The sequence below is a fragment of the Carassius auratus genome, chromosome 48 (genome assembly GCF_003368295.1).
Source record: "Carassius auratus strain Wakin chromosome 48, ASM336829v1, whole genome shotgun sequence".
In the NCBI taxonomy this organism is placed as follows: Eukaryota; Metazoa; Chordata; class Actinopteri; order Cypriniformes; family Cyprinidae; genus Carassius; species Carassius auratus.
The window spans coordinates 5,374,857-5,395,375 of NC_039290.1; the positions used below are offsets into that span (position 1 = coordinate 5,374,857).

Sequence of the window (20,519 nt, forward strand, 5' to 3'; positions counted from 1 at the left end):
AGATTGAACTTTTTAGTTTGTTGTTTTTAGATTGTTGTTTTTATGGAAATAAATAATTTTATAACTAGAATTTAGACGGATATTATAGATAGCATTGTAAGTTTAGCACATTTTCATTTTGTGTATCAGAAAATATTTAGACAGATATAAATATATGTCTGCTGTAAACTTTGCATAATTTGCAGTCTTTAAAACACTGATGTGTATGACATTGTGTAGCCTATGTAAAACTAAATTTATGACAAGATTAATTGTATAGTTGCATGACAGTTGGAGAACCACTGACAATGGGTTTTCCAGACATAGGTAGCCTACCTATAATGTGTATATGTTTTACTTATTGTGGTGTATTTAATTGGGCTTTTGACCTCCTTACAGCTGCCCAAGTGGAGAAAAAATCCCCAGTCAGGTTTATCTGTCCTTGGAACACAAGACTCAGCAGCTGCAAAACCAGCTTCTGGAAACCACCTTCAATCTTCCTCCTCCTCTCTGCTGTATCAGATTTTTTAGGATCTTGATCTTTCAGTTTCAGTAATTAACAATGACCCTAAAACTGTGGAAAATCAGTTTAGTTCTCAGTTTATATCTCCTTAATTATCATTAATACTGGGCTATAGGAAACATAAGGTGAACATTTAAATATAAAAGAGAGGGCATAGGAGTTATAATATTATGGTAAATCATTTTGATTATCATTTAATGTCTTACAAGTCAGGAAAACTGAGGTAATGTATGAATGAGTTGTTCTGTACAGCAGGTAGTTACAGAGACATAATGAGAGAGATTTAACCACAGTTACTAATCTCATACTGTTTGTGCTAAATAGGTTTCATTCACATCTGCATGGCATTTAAAACTTTGAGAACATGTCTAAATTTAGCTTATACACACTCAGCACTGCAGATATACAGATGCTTCAGGCTTTCTTAGAGTGACCCAGATACTGTATATCAAGTCTACAGAGTGGGTTACTTAGACATGGGTGGGAGGGGTTCCTTCCATGTGCATAATAATCAACCCAATCTCAACTATTTCATAAGGTGGTGATTTCATATGATGTACTTTTTTATGTGAAAAAATGAAAGCAAGAAGCTTCACCCCATACCTTACCAGGAGTGGGGCATTAGACAATTGTAAGAAAATGTATGATAGAATTAATGTGAATTAGCCATCAATTTGAAATCAGCAATTCTGTATAAATTTGTACGATGTGATTCATACGGATACCTATGGTTTTTAGTAAAAAATGTAAGCATGAAGGTCCACCCCTACCCCATTACATCAGTGGGTGTAAGCACATTGTACCAAAATGCAGGATGAGATTGTGCGAAGTTATACAAATAAGCTATCAGTTTGGACGAAATGTTAAATATTAATTAATTGCCTTGAGAGTTTGTTGGAAAAACAGTTTTAATGCATTACATGAGTGGGAGGGGTTTTTCCATGTGAAGAAAAAGCAACCCAATCTCCCCAAAAAAAAAAAGTATTTTACAAGGTAGTGATATCGTATATATTTATACAATGTGATTTGTACAGAAACATGTGATTAAAAAAAAAACATAAGAATGAAGGTCCATGCCTAAACATAACCATCAGTTGTGAGAGTCCGAACGAAAATGTGGTTTCACAAGTCCAAATGATTCAGCCACCAGTTTGCAAAAACGTAAACTAGCTGCGAATTGTCATTATAGTGTTGGTAAAAGAGAGTCAATGCATGACATATATGCATAATTACTTTGTGTTTTCTTGTTGTAGTTGAAAAGTAAACTAAAATAGCAACAAGCAGAATACAAAACAGGACATAAACATTTGACTAACCCATGATTCACCTCCAGTGTGGTATGTGCATGTGGTGGGGGATGTTTCATTCACTGCATTTTTCTAAAAAGTGTTACCCACAGGTTTTGTTGGTGGCTGGGTATTAGGGCCGTCCTTAGGGGTGTGCAACTGGTGCAGTCTTACCGGGCCCCGTGCTTGAGGGGGCCCCGTGGGGAACGGACTGATGAGAACCACCCCCCCCCCCCCCCCCAACCAAGGAGGCCCACACTCCCTACTTCGCACCGGGCCCCACATTAGCTAAGGACAGCCCTGCTAGGTATCATGGTGAGGATACATGGGAGGGACAGAAATAACATTCATCATTTTAACTAAGCCTTAAACACAAGACAGTCTCACGCATCATTAAGTCTGTATAGTCTGCATGTTGTGTCTGTTTCCATACTGACTCACAAACATTTTGAGGTCACAAACATGCTGCAATGGAAGACTGTGCACTTTAACATCATCATGCAGATGCACTCCCATGAAGTGATCCTCCTTGTGCATTTGATGTTTTTATACACATTTCAAGAGCCTCAGACATGTGTTTGAGTGGTACAGCGCCATGAATCATCCAGTTAGTTACAGTGATTTCAGGGCATTACAGATGAGCAATGGGTTTTTCTTAATGCTATATTTCATAACTGCAATAGTAATTATGATATTTTTAATAATATTATAACATATAAAATAATACTCTTCAGTTGTTGGAATTTATTGCGGTTTTCTGGAATAGTTAATTCATTATTTTTTGTCAATCTTGGCACTCTGCTGTCAAATGTGAACAATATGAATCAAATTATTGTGAAGGTAGTTTTTTGATTCTGCTGGGTTTGGTGTTAGGTTTCTACACAATGCTATAGTATATGACACCACAGCAAATAGTGTAGTTTTGAACTCTTGTGTATTCTAGTCATAAATCACCTGCTACCTCGTAGGGAAGTAGACTACTGAAATAAAATGGCGACTTTGTAAGTGTTTTCACTTTTAATGAAGCACCCCCGCAATAACCCCTCCTTGTTTTGCAGTAGAATTGATAGATGGGCGCTCTCAGCGCGCGCGCAGACTCAACAGACGCGCGTTCACGACCTACGAGCTCTGCTGAGCACGTGAGCGTCAGTGGTCAGAAACAATGGCTCAAGCTGACCGATATGATAAGTGACGGTCACAATATGCCAACCAAGTGAGCGCAATGAGCAGACAACCTATAAAACAAAACATATAGACCACAAGCCTCAAGAGTGTGTGTCAAAGTGAGTCTGCTAGTTACCCTCCTCGATGATTATGCAATTACGCAGACTATCACATGGCATCAGGTTGGAAATGTCAGAGAACTTAATCAAGCTGCACTACTTTTCCATCCAGACAAATAACCTGTCCATGACTTTCAGTACCAATGTGCCATATGTATTGTGTAATATAGGTCCTGACGCTAGGTGAAATTGTTAGCAACGCAGAAGTGGTAAATTTCTGGAAAAGGAAAAGCGAAACTGTTGTTAGCTACCCAATGAAAGCGAGAGAAGTCGAACGAATAAAATATCAAGCTGTTTTCTAGGTAATTGGCTTTTAATGACCGTACACCTGCATCTTATTATTGGGAACTTCAGAAAGTGCTGCAGTCGAATGATGTGATGGATCTGAAATGTATTCGTTATATATACTAAAATACATTATAAAAATACCCTGGCGGTGTTTTCTGCACTGTTATTAAGTGTAATACTACTGCTTTAATGAATCCACGCTTCGATGAATCAAACAGAATTACCGGTAAATGTTTTTCATTTTTGACTCATGTCCCACTGGAAATCTAAAGCATCGTAAAGGCTCGTGAGTCTTCGATCAATCAAGTCAAATTAATGGCTGGTTATCCATATGACAACATGTAAAATTACACATCAAATTTTTTGAAGTCATAAAAGTTTTTTCTGTGTATTTTTTACAAATACAGTTATTGTCATTTACAGATCTGCATTTGTGGTGCTTCTAGAATGTCTTGTAAATCAGGGTTCACAGGGAATACGTTTTGAAAGAATTGTGTTAAATTATTTGTTATCCTCTACTAAACTCTTAAACGATCTTACCATTTGGCAAACAAGACAAAAATATTTTTTACAATATTTTTCACAGTATTTCATCATCAAGAGAATCGAACAGCGCAATGTCTTTACGATTCCGTCACTCACTGCAGCACAGCCTCAGTACCGCAGAACTGTGACAAGTCGAGAGAGGATGCCCGCATGGACCCCTCACGCTCTTTCACAGTTTGCCAAACTTTCAATCCCACTCAGAGTCCACATTGTCCTCTAAGAAACTCACTGCTACCCCTCCTTCTCTTTTACCTCGAAAAACACAATATAATTGTTCCAAAAGTACAACAGTGAACGATTAGCGCGGACCTCTCCCTCTAAAGGCGCTCTGATGTCTGAATAGTAGAGCGGTTGTGCGCGTGCGCAGAACCCGAGGCGCCAAATTTAGCGGGAGGGTGAGACAGCCCTAGCTTGGTCTGATGGATCTGTTTACAATATCGCACACTCCGTAGAGAGCTTAATATTGGCACTTCCTCCTCGAAGAGGAGCTGACAGCACTCCCACTTCAGCACACTTGAGCCGAGCGCACTCACCATCACCTCTACCCTCCTCTTGAACAGCAGGATGGCGAGGCGGCACAGACACAGGTGAGTTTTAAGAGTTACGCGTTTTGATGAGCCCATGTGTTTCCTTTATATGATGAGACTGCGCTCCACAGCCACACGCGGGCATTTAGACACAAGACTTGACAGTTCGTCCTGACAATATTTAATTTACTAAATGCATGCTCAACAGGGGAGCGCTTGTATTTAGTTGCACTTTAACAAACGCACCCATCTCTCCGCGGAATAGTTCCTTCTGGTTGCGCCGAACAGGTGTATGGCATGTGCGCTCCCCGCTCGCGCGGTGGTCTCGCGCTCGTGTTTATTTAAATTTTCATTCATTCCCCGTGCGCGTGCGAGTCCACTGGACGGGTTACTATGAGATTCGGTACTTCCCCCCAAAAATACACACTCGATATGATTCAGAAACAATGGACGAGAGGCACAGTGTGAGCGGCGACGTGTGGTTGAAAAATAGCGGGCGATTGCAGAAACATCTTGGCTTGTTCACGTGTTATTTTTGTAACTGTTCACGAGTTTTTTTTATGGAAGTAGTTCAGCATTTTAACGTTTGGATTAATTTTGAGATTATATGTAAACCGGATGGATTATATTCACTGAGTTTTCTAAATCCGCCTAACAGTTGTCGGATTTGGATAGCTAGTATTATGGTCTTAAAGGGATAGTTCACCCCAAAAAAATAATTCGGACATCATTTACTCACTCTCGTGCGGTTCCAAACTCCCATTACTTTCGTTTTTGAGTCGGACGTAGAAAATGTAGGGAGAACATTGGGTCTGACAGCTCTGTGACCATTTACTTTTACTGCATCTTTTTTTTTTCCATGCATTGAAAGTGAATGATGACAGCGGCTGTCATCCATTGTAATATTTCTATTTGAAGAAATATTAGACGGATGAAAGAGAAAAGTGACGACAGAATGATAATTTTTGCATGCATTCTCCCTTTAAGTTAGAGCTATAATAAGCATGTGCTTTTTTAATAAATACTGACATTTTTTAACAAATTCAGACAATAGGTTAAGAATGAGGCATTTGTTGTATTGGATGAGATGATAGCGATAAACTCAGACTGATATAAAAAAAAAAACTCCTCTGAACACGGTTTCAGCCACATCTGGACTATTTTGACAAAAAATTAAATTCACACGTATAGTTAGTCAGCAACCCTAAATGCACACTAAAATGAAACTACCTATTTGACTGTCTTTTTTTATTTCAGTGAGCTAGGTACGTTTTGAGATTTACATTTCCAGTTAAATACTTGTAGTCGCGGATGTTAGCTATCATCTTAATCTTAAAGTTTTAAGAATTGTCATTAAGGATCAAAGTGAGGTTTAAAAGTCCATAAACACACATACACCTGCGGCACAAAGGCTAGGAGAACATTATTCTCCACGTCTGCTTGTGCTCCATCCTGATTGGCCAAGAGCCGGCCAGGTGAGATGGTTTTGACAGTACCTGTGCAGGTCTGAACATGCTTCCCATCATGAAACAGTGCCAGTCCACACACACGCTCACTGTTTCTGTGGAAACCAAAAACATCAGAACAGGTTTCTCTGAGTGTGTCCCCCTGCACCCTAACCTGCCGGCTGTACTGGTTCATCAACTCTAGTTTTGTGTTGACTGTGTTATCGCTTAATTTTTCTATAACGCGTGATAGACATATCCTGGTAAAAGTTTTTTTTTTATATGTCAACAGCACATATCTAACATGATAATGGCAATCTGCTCCTGTCTTCTTTCCTGTCCCTCACTCCCTTATTTCTTTTTCATCATCCTTAATGTTTGCTTTTGCGGTTTCATTGTTTACCCCCCCCCCCACACACACACACACACCTCCCCCCATACTCTATCTCTTGTTATCTCACAATCTATCATTTTCTCCCCCCTCCAGTGTTTACAGTAGCGAGGAAGATGATGATGATGTGGAGATTTATGATCATGACTATGATGGTCCTCATGCCAAGACAGGAAAACGCCACCTTGGCAAGACACGCTGGACCCGTGAGGAGGTATGCTACACATTGTCTGGCTTTGTTTGAGTGTTAGTTTCTTTTTAATCTAATCCTCTGGTGCATACTTAAAAAACAGAAATAAATGCAAGTTATCATTTGTTATTTTTTATTATTACAAATTAATAATTACAAATACATTTTCAACATACGTGTATATATATATATATATATATATATATATATATATATATAATTAATTCAAAGTGGATCTTGTACACGCCAAGTTTTAGATTTTCACCCGGCCAATTTTTGACACTCAAATGTTTTGTAAACATGTTCTAGTTGTTTTTCATTGATATTGTATCCTGTGTATTCATTAACAAATGGACCATACTGTATTTGCATTTAGTTTAACTGATAACCCTGGGTTTTTCATGCACTTTTCATGACTTATTGTTTCATGTTAACATTATTTATGTATTGTTTGTTTGTTTTTTTGACAATGCATTATTTAATTGGTTATGTATTCAATGCTAAAGTGTTGTGACTTTTTCTCTACAGGATGAGAAGTTGAAGAGGCTGGTAGAGCATCATGGCTCTGAAGACTGGAAAGTCATAGCCAGCTTCCTGCCTGTGAGTGTGTGTTTGTGTGCGTCCATGTATATGGCTTGTGTATTTAGACTTTAGGGGGTTAAGTTAGGTTATGTTAGGTGTGGTGTTTTTTTATATGTGCATTTGCATGTGAATAGCCAAAGGATCAGGTACTGTAGAAGTGTGTGCACGTTTTGGAGGATTTTGCATAATTGGGTATTCCTCATTGGTTGGCCTAGTTTGGAACAGAGTCAAATGGGGGGCGGGGGGTGTTTGTTCAGAATCCACTGTGCACCTGCATGCACACACGGATGTACACACACACACACACACACACACACACACAAATGTGCATTCAGGTAGAAACATATGTTCACATGCAAATGTATACAATTTCCCAGGCATTAAAACAAACAGTACACAAACACACGTAACTACGAGATTTATGCAGTCAAAAATCAGCTACTTCTAGATATAGATTTCCTTGCGTCAATCTCAAAACATGAACAAGAATCAGAAACTAAAGTTGTTTCATTTCTGATTCACTCTGTGGGGTTTCCGAAACACCTGGGATCTCATGTGCAGAACACTGAACTCATATTAAACACAATTTACTCTAATTCAAAGTACACACCACATTGACAACCTAAAATTAGTTACCATTCTCTATTACCTAACTGTAATTGTGTGTGTGTGTGTTCGTGTGTGTGTCACAGAATCGCACAGATGTTCAGTGTCAGCATCGCTGGCAGAAAGTTCTCAACCCTGAACTTATCAAAGGACCATGGACTAAAGAAGAAGACCAACGGGTAAGACATCTACAATTTGGCACAAAATAACCATACCACAACCAGAATGTTACCTCGTTAACCAAAATACAGCCACAGGATTGCAGTTACAAAACCAACCAATCCGCATGCAGCCAGGAGAATGTTATGGGAGAAAATAAAGATCCATTAAGTGGTGTTGTGTTGTAATGATTAACTGGTGGGACCAGGTGTTTCTCTATTTATCATCATTTTTATGACCCCAGCAGAAGTCATTAGCAGGTGTATTTTGCAGATATTCAGTGTAATACCACTAACTATATCTGTGTGCAATCCTAAAACACTTATGCAATGTTAGTTCCCTTTCTCTATGGGTTTGTGCTAGGCTGTAATACACCCCCCCCCCCCCTCAATTCTTTCTGCGTACCATCCTTTGCGGCACTTTTATCTTCACTTATGATTTTCTTTTTTCTCTCTCTGTCTCAGGTGATCGAGTTGGTTCAGAAGTATGGCCCCAAACGTTGGTCTGTGATTGCAAAACACTTAAAGGGAAGGATTGGGAAACAATGTAGAGAGCGCTGGCACAACCACTTGAACCCTGAGGTGAAGAAAACTTCCTGGACTGAGGAGGAAGATCAGATCATCTACCAGGCGCATGAGAAACTTGGAAACCGATGGGCTGAGATTGCCAAGCTACTTCCGGGCAGGTAAAGAAATGGTATTGAAAACTATATTCTATGTATTTTTATGTGATAGTAACAATTTAATATTATGTTCTTGTCATCAGAACTGATAATGCCATAAAGAACCACTGGAACTCCACTATGCGGCGGAAAGTCGAGCAAGAAGGCTACCTGCAGCACGCCGCTAAAATCAGCGCCAATCCGCTAAATAACAGCTACGCTAAATCTCACCTCCTGAACTACAGTCAGACACCGACCAATACATCCATGCCTGCCTCGTCCATGAGCAATCAGTATCCGTACTACTCACTACTGTCTGACTCACAACGGGTATGAGTAACCTTATCTCACAAATGTTTACCTATTAAAATAATAGTACTGTTAGCCTTAGCGTTAAAGTTAAAACAGTGTTTTGCATGAATGCTGTTTCCACAGTTGGTAATTGATACCTTTTGTTTCTCTTGTGTTTAGGTGCCATTTCCACTTGCTGTTCAGTTGAACATCATGAACATTCCTCAACATGGCACCGCTGCTATCCAGGTAACCCAAGAGCAAATGACACTGAAATTACTTTTAATCAGCATGGATGCATTCAATTCAAACGACAGTATATATATTAGATGAATAGACTGAGTTTTGTTTCACTGTGCTCTGTTTTGAATCCTGTGATATAGAGACACTACAGCGAAGAGGACCCAGAGAAAGAAAAGAGGGTGAAGGAGATTGAGATGCTCTTGATGTCAACAGAAAATGAGCTGAAGGGACAGCAGGCACTACCAGTAAGCGTGTGTGTGTGTGTGTGTGTGTGTGATTAATTGGAGGAAGCATCTGGGGGTCTATTTCACATTTTAACTGCTTGGCTAAATGATGCAATTGTGCCTTATCACACCACAAGCTCTGTTTAACTCCTTGTGCAACTCCGAACCCCCTCCCAGCACTTCACATCATTCAACTCGACAAGTTCCCTTTCTTTCTGACCATTCTTCCTGTATGCATCCCTCTCTTTATTTTGCTTAATTTCTGTCCTATGCCCACAGAGCTTCTCTCTCTAAATATTTGTCCTGCCCTCTCTCACAGATCTCCATGAGTGGCTACGGTGGGTGGAACCGAGGCTCTTTGACGGACAGCTCAGTTGGTGTGGTGGTTTCAGTCCCGGCTCCATCCCTAGAGCAGGGATGCCTTCCAGAAGAAAGCGCCCATGGCAACACAAACAGCCCAAACAATGACGCCAGCTCCACTTTACCGGAGTTTATTGATGCCATTGATTCGGTAAGAGACCATGAAAGGATCCTATATTATATCTCAAAGGAATGGTCAGCTAATAACCAGCGTTTAAATACCTGTCACCCTCGGTGTCCTCATGTGATCTCGTCTTCTCAGGCCCCATCTATCTGGGCCAACATACGCTCTGATAGGAGGTTTCCTAAAATGGGAGCTCAATCCAGTCAGGGTTCGCCCACCCAGAGCACATTTCTTTGCTCTACGCCTAAACATTCAGCCACCAGACATCTGCCTTTTTCTCCCACTCAGGTAGCCTGAAAACACTCTACCCTAATCAGTCAGTCACCTAATAACTCAATCATTGATTATCTGATCACCCTGAATCAATATCTTCACACTAATACAAATCAGCCTGCATTAGTCAATATCAGTAGGATTCATCTAAAAGTCATATAACCCATATTTATGGCCTTATTTTTTAGGGTCTAAAGTGTGTGCTAGGGAGTGTATTACATTAGATCTTAGTGGTACACTTTTATGACGCCCCAAATTATTTTATCTCTTCATAATGAGTGTTTAATAAGTGGTACTGTTTATTTTTTTTGCTTGTCTTATAATTGGTTGGTTTAAGTAAATTAGATTTTCTAATGATGTCAAACACTAAATAATCAAGAGAGCCTCAGAAATCGTTCGGGTTCAGCTCAGGATTGTGCGTTAAAGAATGTTGAGGTTTTCTTGATTACCAAGGAGAATTTGAAAGAAAATGTCCAATGAACACTGGGTTATTGACATACAATTTTAAGCATGCAATCATATTGCACTTCACAATTTAACACTTATCATATATTTGCAGTGATCTACACTACATGCTAGTGTTGTTCTGATCATGCATTAACATAACATCATGCTACCATAATGCTTTTAGCCTAGAGACGGTGTTTACTGTGTTCTAACACTAATATGTGAAACTTATGCTTAAATTTATGCTGATTTTGACCCCATTTAGAGGTCCTCCTACACCTCTGAATATTGAGTATGTGGTTTTCAGTTCAATATCTGACTGTTGTCTTCTTTCCCTCTGTTGCAGTTCTTTAATGCATCCGTAAGCCCAGACTCAGACAGTCAAAACTTACCTGTCACGCCCTCCCCTGTCTGCTCCCAGAAAGCACTGCAGCAAGAACTTGCTCTTCGGCCTCAGAAGGAAAATGAACTGTAAGGATCCATTCCAGTATTCTCTTCATTTGCAATTGTGTTCTTTGTGATATGATTGAGACTTAATGAGATTAATGTGATTCTAATGAGGTACTCACATACATATGTGCATTCTGTTTCAGGTTCAGGACCCCAAACCTGAGGCGTTCCATCATGGAGTGCTCTCCTCGCACACCCACTCCATTCAAATCCACACTGACAATGCAAGACACCAAATACGGACCATTGAAGAGGGTGAGTCTAAATTACATCAATTTAAAAAAAAGTTACCTAAAACGGTAAATTATATATTCAATAAAAAGTTACATTTATATTATAATTTGTATTTTTATACAATTCATATATGTATGTATATATATGTATTATTATATTTCAAGCTATGGATGATTTAAAATTCTATACAATTTTATGTAACATAAAAAAAAAAAAACATTTTAAATGCTACAAGTCAAACAGCACAACATTATTGTACAGTACAAAAAAATATTCATTTTTAAGATTTGCTAAAGATTTAATATTATTATTTATTTACATTGATTATATTATTTAGTGTAATGCATTTCAAAATTAACGTTGAAAGTCAGAGCTAGAAAACGAGCATGCACAATGCAATATTCAATATTATTCAATAAGTTTAAATGCCTTTAATATTGGCCAGTAACCGATATAAAGTGCATCACTAGTTTGGAGTATTTTATTCAAGACTCTGTTCTGGTTCCAGGCCCACAGTCCTTCAATGGACTCTGGAGTGGTTGGGGCTATTAAACAGGAGCCTCAGGAGTGTGAGATCAGCATTGGGGCGGTGCATCTGGACCCGCCCCCCCTAAAGAAGATCAAACAGGAGGTCAGTTTGGACTAATGTGTGCTGCTTCATTTGAATACGTCTCAACGTGATTCAAGCTTCTTGTCTGTACATTGTTATTTGAATTTGTTAGTAATATCAGTATGCAGTCAAACTTGTCTTATCTTATGCGTGTTAGAGTGGCTGTGTGAATTAGAAATTAGATATTATATGCAGGATAATGGAAGTAATATACAGTAATTTATGCATGGTGTAATCGGTTCTTATGGATTCGGATCTATAGGTGGAGTCAGCTTGTCTGCAGTGGGAGGGGCAAGATCTCCACACCCAGCTGTTCCCTTCCAGTGGCTCCGCCCACGACATGCCTGTGAGTATCTGGATGTCTCCTGTATATGTACCTTTATGCCAAAGTTGATGTTGTTTCTCAGAATTATGTTAATATTTGACAGCTCTTTCCTCTGTGGGATCTATAGGATCTTTTGACTAGCTCTGTGCTGATGCTTCCAAACGTAGAGAAAACTGAGGATGGACACAAAGCCGCCCATCTGCCCCGCCGACCCATGGGAAGCCCTCTGCAGGTACCACATCTACTATAATGACGCCCTTATATACTCATCTAAAACTAATTCAGACATGATGTTTGGTGGAGTACCAGCTAGTGTAGTTCATTGCATTACTAATGAATATGTAATGATTGTCCATCAGAAAGCATCCAGATAAAAACTTTGAAGACTAATGTTTTTATGCTTTACTTTATTAAAATGAAATGTTTTGCTTTAATATGTATATGTTATGTATGTGTTGTAGGCTGGTAAATCTTAATTGCTCATTTTGTAGTAGCACAGATCAACTTTATGACTCCAGGTGCTGAATTGCACCATAAAATTGTGAAGTTATGATACAGAAGTGTAGGCGATACAAAACCTGACCTTCACCTTTTGTCTTTTTTTTTTTTTTTTTTTTTACTTCTCTCCATCTTAACTTCCTCTCTTTTTCTTTCTCTCTCTCTCTATCTCTTCTTTTCTCTCTCTCAGCAGTTGAGCACATGGGAACAGGTGCTTTGTGGGAAGACGGAAGAGCAGACGATGCCCACTGAAGCCACGCACAAATACCTCAGCAATTATTCTTCACGAGCACTGGTCATGTAAAGAGACAGATAGAATGAGACAGAGACAAATATAGAAAGGGAAGAAGATGGTGGGAGAGTGAAAGAAGACAATCATTCTGAAAAGAAGTAAAAGAGGAACACTCCTACACTTATGGTACATTATTTGGGAGAGGCTAAAAGCCATTTTGTAGACTGCACAGTCGATGTTAGTCGCCACTGTTTAAGCTGTGCCGTCATTTGATTCAAGCAACCAAAGACATTTTTCACGTTGTGTTTTTCTACCTTTTTTTAATTGCAATTTAATAATATTGTATTATATATTTTGTATTATATATGGGAAATGAATTCTCTATGTGGGTTCTAATTTTATGGATTTTAATATAAGGAACAATTTGCAGTAATTTATTATTATTTTGTATTAAGAATAATAATTAACTACGGTGGGCGCCTTTGCCAGTGTTTGACCCCAGTATTGCTCACTTCTTAATCGCTAAATGTGTGTTAATTGTAAGGAGTGTGTGTCCTCCTAGCATTATCAAAATCATACACCCAAAACTAGACAAGATTTGTGGGTGTCCGACAGAACTGCCCTTGCAGAGATCGTATGTATTTAAATGCCTAACCTAATGCCTAACAGCACTGCTATGTATTCCTGGCCAAAACAAATTGTGCCCAATGCCTAAAAATGACTTTGCCAAGTTTGAAAATTCAAGTTTGCCTAATGTAGATTTTTGGTGATATATCTAGTGTACAAAGGTACTCTGCCAGTTTAGTAGTTTTGCCATTTCAAAAGCGTTCAAGATCGAAACCACCACATCAAGCTTTCACCGTATTAGCACTATTTCAGGTTTTAGATCAACTATGCAGAGATTTCAACAGAACAAAAAGTGTTTTTGTTTTTTTTTCCAGTTTTTGTATTTGCTCAATATGAAAAACAAGGTTTACCAAGCATTTTCAAAACAAGAGTTTAAACTGTCATAAATTTGCCTTTGAGATGATAAAACATTTCTTAATCATGTTTTCATAAACACATTTGTATGTCAATTTGTAATCAGATTTGCATTGGTATTTCTAGTTTTTTGAAACACTGAAATGATTGTTGCTTTTATACCTAGTCGGCTTGTTTTTGAGATTACAATCAGCCTTTGATACTAAGATTGCAGTGTCCAATCAAAAGCATTTAGCAATAACGTTTTTGTTATTCGCTGCCTTTTTTTGTATTAGCTTCAAGTACAAACACTTTTTTTTACACTGATTATGAACTTTTCATACTTTTTTTTATACAAACTTTTAGAAATGCATTGTAAATAAAGTGTGTTTTGAAAAAAAATCTCTGGATTACTTGTTTCTTTTCCGCTTTGAAAAAATAATTTCTAAAGCCATTATGTTTAAAAAGTGTGTTCTTCTGTGTGTCATAAAATCCATTCACTTACACAGATGTCAATAGATCAAATTAAAACTAATATCTGCATTTGATGGCACATCTCATATAACCCTAACAAAGCAAATGATTTTTATTATTTGATTTATTTATTTTAATGAATACTATACTATTTAATGAATGCTATACACTGACCCTAAAAAGTATCTGAAGACTTGAGGCTTTTTAGTGTAGGAGGTCAGTATGCAACTGATAACAGAGGTATAGGAATATGTAATATTACTAAAATGCTTAAAATCTTTTGGTAACACTTTATTTTAAGGTGTTCTTGTTACACGTTACATATACTTACTTTTAAAATAACAATTAATTATGCATAATTGCATGCAAGTAACCTTAATCCTGACCTTAACCATATAGTAAGCACATGTAGTTAATTTATATCACTCAGTTCTTAAATGTGTAATTATACTGTGTCAAGGACACCTTAAAATAAAGTGCAACCAAGCTTTTTTATTTTTACATGAATGCAACATTAATATACATTTTTTTAAATAAAATGCAACACAAATAGTGGCTATGGCTTTTTAAATAAATGCCACCTGATTTTCAAGTTGGATTATTTAAATGATAAAATCCAAAGACATTGATTCATTTTTAAGTGTGGCCTACCTGAGCCAAAGTGTATCTAATTACTTTTTAAAACCACTGTAAATATGACAAATCACCCCACACTACCAAAATGAAGGCAGCCATTTTCCACAGACACATTAAGTCATCTCAACAATTTGTGTACTCAGTATTTACTCTCGCACCAGTGAGAAAACTACAATTGTATAGTATTCAAATGGTTAGTTGTAGCTCGTAACATAGGAAAGAAATGATAAAGGCTGAGTATAAATGGAGAGAATCTGGAATGACCTATTAACTCTTTATCAGGGTTTGTAGTAAGAGATATGCAAATGCCACCAACTGTATTCTCTCAGGCTATCTTAGGAATACTTTCCCTGAATGCCAACACACCATCACACACACATTAGACCACATTAGATACATATTCTATTTGTTGATATGGGTGTGTTGACTGTTTTTGAGGGTGAATTTGAAATCTTTAAGCGAGGTGTTTTGTAGAGAGCTGTCAGTCCCCCAGGGCTTCACACTGATGGAAACACTTTCCAACTTGAGCCCTAACAGATGCTCCCCACTTGTGTGTGTGTGTGTGTGTGTGTCCGTGAGGGTGAGAAAATGAAGTAAAAAAATGAACATTATGGGTTGTATACTAGCAGTGAACATTTATATGTGCATGTTTGTGGTGTAGAAACTCTGCTTGAGTCTCTTGAGGATATTGCTTTTCCTGTGTGGCTGTTGAAGGCGGAGGCCTGGATCAGACCAGGGCCTAAATTTACAGCTGCCCAGCTCTCACATCATCCTGACCACCTGCTCGCTGGCTTCCCACCATCCACATTTAACCCCAAAACACACCAGAGATGCCAAATATACACAGATAGTGCTAGAGAAGCGCTTGGAAGCTATTCATGCTTCAGTACACTAGAATAATATCACAACTTTCAACCACCCATAACGTTGATGTACTGTAAGGAAGATATGTGTTCGAAATAGGGAGGTTTTCTGACAGTAAGAGATGGTGATCAAAGCACCTTATGATTTTCAATCACCTAAACGTTTTTTAGTTAAAACACTACACATTTAAAGAGGATGCCCAAAAGGGGCAAGTGAGGTAAAAAGAGGGGGAGATGAGAGGAGAAACAGAGAATTATTGTCTAAAAAGTGTTTTGCTACTGTGTCAGCTGATGTTCTTTTGTGCGAGCATCTGTTCACTAAACGAGTGTGTTTGTGTGTGTGTTTGTGCGTGTGTGTGTGAATGCTGTGGGTTACAGGAACGGAAAGGCCTGTCAATGAACAGACATGAGCAGACTTTCAGAACAGGAGCGCAGCCCCCCAAAACCCCACACACCTGCTCTCTGTCTGAGAGAGAGAGAGAGAGAGAGAGAGAGAGAAAGACAGAATGAAAGAAAGAAAAAAAGAAAGAAAGAAAGAAAGATGATGTGGTGCTGCTGGTGGGGGGTGTAGCACCACCCCAAAGTGACACCAAAAACACAGGTGCAAAGAGTTCCTTCCACTCATACACACACTAACCCTCCGAATGCGTGACCTTTGTGTTGGAAACATGGTGTGTGGAACGTTTCCGAACTCAGTAATGACATCATGTATGTATCTGTAGCCGTCCAATCAAAATCAAGGGTGCAAATTACAGGGGGGTTGGAAAGGAGGATCTGACCCCCACACTTAATATTTTTGTAAAAGTGTTTTGTTCATATTACCCATGAAAAGTTTTAACAGCATTTTCCAACATTAGTAACTACAAAAGTTTATTATATTATATTATATTATATTATATTATATTATATTATATTGTATTATATTGTATTGTATTGTATTGTATTGTATTGTATTGTATCATATCATATCATATCATATCATATTATTGAAGACTGGAGTAATGATGCTGAAAACTCTTTGCCATCACAGAACTCAGTTACATTTGCTATGTGCTATGTCCGAACTGATTGCACTATATTTTCACTGATTTTTTAATATAGAATCATTTTCCAACTGTTTTTAAATTGATGTTAAGTAAACGTTTTAATCATTTTAAAAGTTTTAAAATTGCTTGTTTTATTTTTGTTATTTTTCTTCATGATTATTTTACTTTCTTTGATGTAAAGCACTTTGAATTACCATTGTGTACGAAATGTGCTCTATAAATAAACTTGCCTTACATTTAAAAAAACAATATATTAACATTTCACAATACTACTGTATTTTTAACAAATAAATGCAGCCTTGGGGACAAGTTTAGAAAATGTAGAATTAATTCTAATTTAATCGATAAGTATATTCTATAATTAAAGTGTGTTTTCCACTGTAGTTCAAATTTTGTTTGAAAGCAAGAGTCGACTTTTTGCTAACCGTGCTAAAGGACCTAAAAATACAATTTGGGTTTGGGTTTGAGTTTGTGAGATGAACCTCAACATACTGTGCTGGAAATGACCTATATAAACTGCTTTAAAATCCCTAAAAGTGACTGAATAATTTGCATACATCAGAACTGATATTAAACCACAATTATATCTTTAGGAAAATCCATAACAGCTCCATCACAATATTACTAAATGATCACTGCTGATGAGCCTAGTGTTGATCGTAGCCAGGGTTAAAGGTGCAGTGTCATCAAGGCAGTTTGTGAGATTTTGTTTCATGATGGTCATTGCAGTTAAAGTCAGCTCTGACCAATTTACCTGTCAATGGTTAGTTTACATGAAGACACAATCAAAGCAGACACAAACATGCACCTCAATGCAAACTCCACCTTCAGTGCGATTGATATACAAAACCACAGGCTTTGCGCAAAGCAATTAGAAACTTGCATTCATTTATGTCTCCAATTTGAATTGATTTGTATAGAGTTTATAGGTGACATGAGGTGGCAAGAATAACTCTGGCATTTTTTCATATCTCTCGGTTGAGTCAGAGCTCCTTTTCCTCTCTGTGTTCAACAAGGCATCTCTGTGTCGCAAGCAGATTGGCACATAAATTCAGTTCGTTCAACCTGTCACAATAAATTATTAGCCGGATGTTGCAGCAGCGCCATTTTCCTTATTTTTTCACTTTCACACACTCTCTCTCATTCTCTGGCTCACTCTTCTCTGACTTACCCACCCATACACACAAACACACATACACAAGAGTGCGCACATACCCACTGGGAAGATTACAATAGGCTGATTTCCTCTGTGGTCAGGCCGAGTAGCAACTCCCCGTTCCACTGGCAGGTACAATGTCTCTGAGCCACCATGATAAGTCTATGTGTGTGTTTGTGTGGAAAAACTTAGCAGACTGTCACAAAATGTGCAAGCCAAACATTAATTTAAAAAGAAAAAGTTCACATTGCTGCTTATTTATGATGCTGCAGTAATGACAAATAATTACAAATTAAATAAAAATGTTAATTAAAATAAAAAGGCATAGAGGCATAGATAAAACTTGTTTGTCTGTTATTTAAAGTAGCATAATCCAAACCACAATACTCAGGTCCAAACACTTCATTTGATGCACAGAGGGCAGTTTTATGTGGGAAAAAGGGAATAGTTAGAAGTTATAAAAAATTAATCAAAATTGTGTAAAACTTGAAATTAATTTACTGCATATCCAGAAAAGGAGTACAAGCTGAAATACTTATTTTATGTGCAAAAAATAAAGTGCTCGGTGCATTTAAAAACCACAACAACCATTTCAGTCATGCAGGAACTTTCTCAGTGTTCACAGTTATTTTTTAAAACAATTTTATAAACGTTTTCTGACATATCAACACATATTTATTCAATCAAGCAATTACTGTCATATGGGTTTAACTCATTTCAAAACTGCAATTTAATCTACTACATATCAAAACATGTTTATATTCATACCTATGTGTCAAATTAATGTTCTATTAAGACCCTTTAAAGCATTAAAGGGCCAGTTCACCAAAAAGTATAAAATTCTTTGTGCAATGAATATATCGGAGTAAAATCTTGACATCCACCTTACATGACAAGTGACAAGTTCATGACAGACATATAATACCAAACCCATCTGGTTCTTAATTTCAAACTCACACTGAATCAAAGATCTGCTCGCAGCATTTCTCAAGTGATGAACTTCCTTAAGTGCATGATGAGTGAAACTTACAGTCTGGTCTGTGTCTCACACAGATCTTACATATGGCTTCAGACGACAAGGAATATATGAGTCATATTAACTTTTTTGATACTTCTAATGCACTTTTGAAGCTTGAAAGCTCTGGTTCACGTTCATTTGTATGGAAAAGAGGGACCAACACAGTATGCAAAATCTTCTTTTTTTGTTGTTGTTGCAAAGAAGAAACAAGGTCATACAGGTTTTGAACAACATGAGAATTGATAAATGATGACAGAATTTTCATTTTCGGGCAGACTATCCTTTTAGTAATAATCATAGCTGAAGCTCTTCAAAGTACATTCATTTGACTGAATAATATAATACAAATTATTATCTGAGGTATGTTTTGCATGCAAATCAGCCTTACCAATTCAATTGAAATTTAAGACAGAAAACTTTAAATCAGCCTACATTACCTGTTAAAATGAATAAAGTGTGAGTTAAATCAGAACATTACTCATCTCTCAATTACCAACATGTGCTTTTATGACACACAAATCAAGTGCACATTATAATCCAAGCTTTTGATAATAACACTCATTTAAAGTAACCGTTTTCTATTCGTAAATATTTTAAAATGTAATTTTTTCCTGTGAGACGGAGCTGAATTTTCAGTTGCCATTACTCCAGTCATCAGTGTCACATGATCCTTCAGAAATCATTCTAATATTTACTGATTTGCTTATTATCATCAATGTTGAAAACAATTGTGCGGCTTAATATTTTTTTGAAAATCCCAATGCGTTTTTCGCAATAAATTGTTGATCTGAAAGTTCTAAAGACATAATTTATGTGATATTTTAGACAACTGGAATCTTTTGTAAGATTATAAATGTTTTTGTTGTCACTTTTGATCAGCTGACTGCAACTTTGCTCAATACAAGTATTAATTCATTCATTTCTTTCCAAAAACGTACTGACTTTTAAACTCTTTAAACTTCTCAAGTGTTTATTCTTCTACAAGTGCACATCAGTGCAGCTCAAAACATGTCAAACTAGACAGACTCGACCATTTAAACACATTTTAATGAAATTATAAAGGCACATTTGATCTCTGACAGAATTACGAGAACAGTGGAAACAGGAGGAAGATGAAGTGCTGTGAATATCTGTCTGTTAAGATAAAGGTTGAAATGATGAGGCAAGACGGTGAGATAACTATAAAGCTTGTAATGATGAGTGTAAACAAAAGCAAACCAAAACCAAGTCACAAACACACACACAAAAACACAGAGGGATTGAAGTGACAGATGGTTTATTAGCGATAGAAGAGAGAACACAGGACCAGACCCCTGCCCAAAACCATCCGCTGGCAACCAGACACGTGAATTCAGGCACACACTCTCTCAAACATACACAGATTGATCAGATAAAGAAAAAAAGAAAGTAAGAGGATAAAGAGAGGAGGGCCGAGTGCTGCACTGAGGGTGATTAGCCCAAGAAACTGTCTCTGTCCTCAGATTTGGGCCCGTGTTGGCATGCCTTCATTTGACCGTTTGTTTGTGAGAGTGCAGAAACCTAGAGTAGTGTGCCAGTGGCTGATAATGACAGAAAAACAATATTAACTG

General features: G+C 37.6%; 1 protein-coding gene across 3 annotated transcripts; it reads left to right on the forward strand.

Annotated features, from left to right (window-relative positions):
• The first annotated feature begins 4,277 nt into the window (after positions 1 to 4,277).
• LOC113065603 (transcriptional activator Myb-like) lies at positions 4,278 to 14,118 on the forward strand. Of its 3 annotated transcripts, XM_026236989.1 has the most exons (16): positions 4,278 to 4,492; positions 6,365 to 6,482; positions 6,987 to 7,058; positions 7,733 to 7,825; positions 8,270 to 8,490; positions 8,571 to 8,796; positions 8,938 to 9,006; positions 9,141 to 9,245; positions 9,544 to 9,735; positions 9,847 to 9,996; positions 10,775 to 10,899; positions 11,022 to 11,133; positions 11,621 to 11,743; positions 11,985 to 12,068; positions 12,175 to 12,279; positions 12,736 to 14,118. In XM_026236989.1, exons 1-16 carry the CDS (start codon positions 4,470 to 4,472, stop codon positions 12,847 to 12,849), a joined length of 1,932 nt encoding a protein of 643 aa, XP_026092774.1. In that variant the 5' UTR covers positions 4,278 to 4,469; the 3' UTR covers positions 12,850 to 14,118. The 3 variants fall into 3 exon arrangements, with proteins under 3 accessions (XP_026092774.1, XP_026092772.1, XP_026092773.1); XM_026236987.1 differs by lacking the exon at positions 9,847 to 9,996 and having other exon boundaries at positions 4,281 to 4,492; positions 12,739 to 14,117; XM_026236988.1 differs by lacking the exon at positions 9,847 to 9,996 and having other exon boundaries at positions 4,399 to 4,492; positions 12,736 to 14,117.
• Positions 14,119 to 20,519: the final 6,401 nt, after the last annotated feature.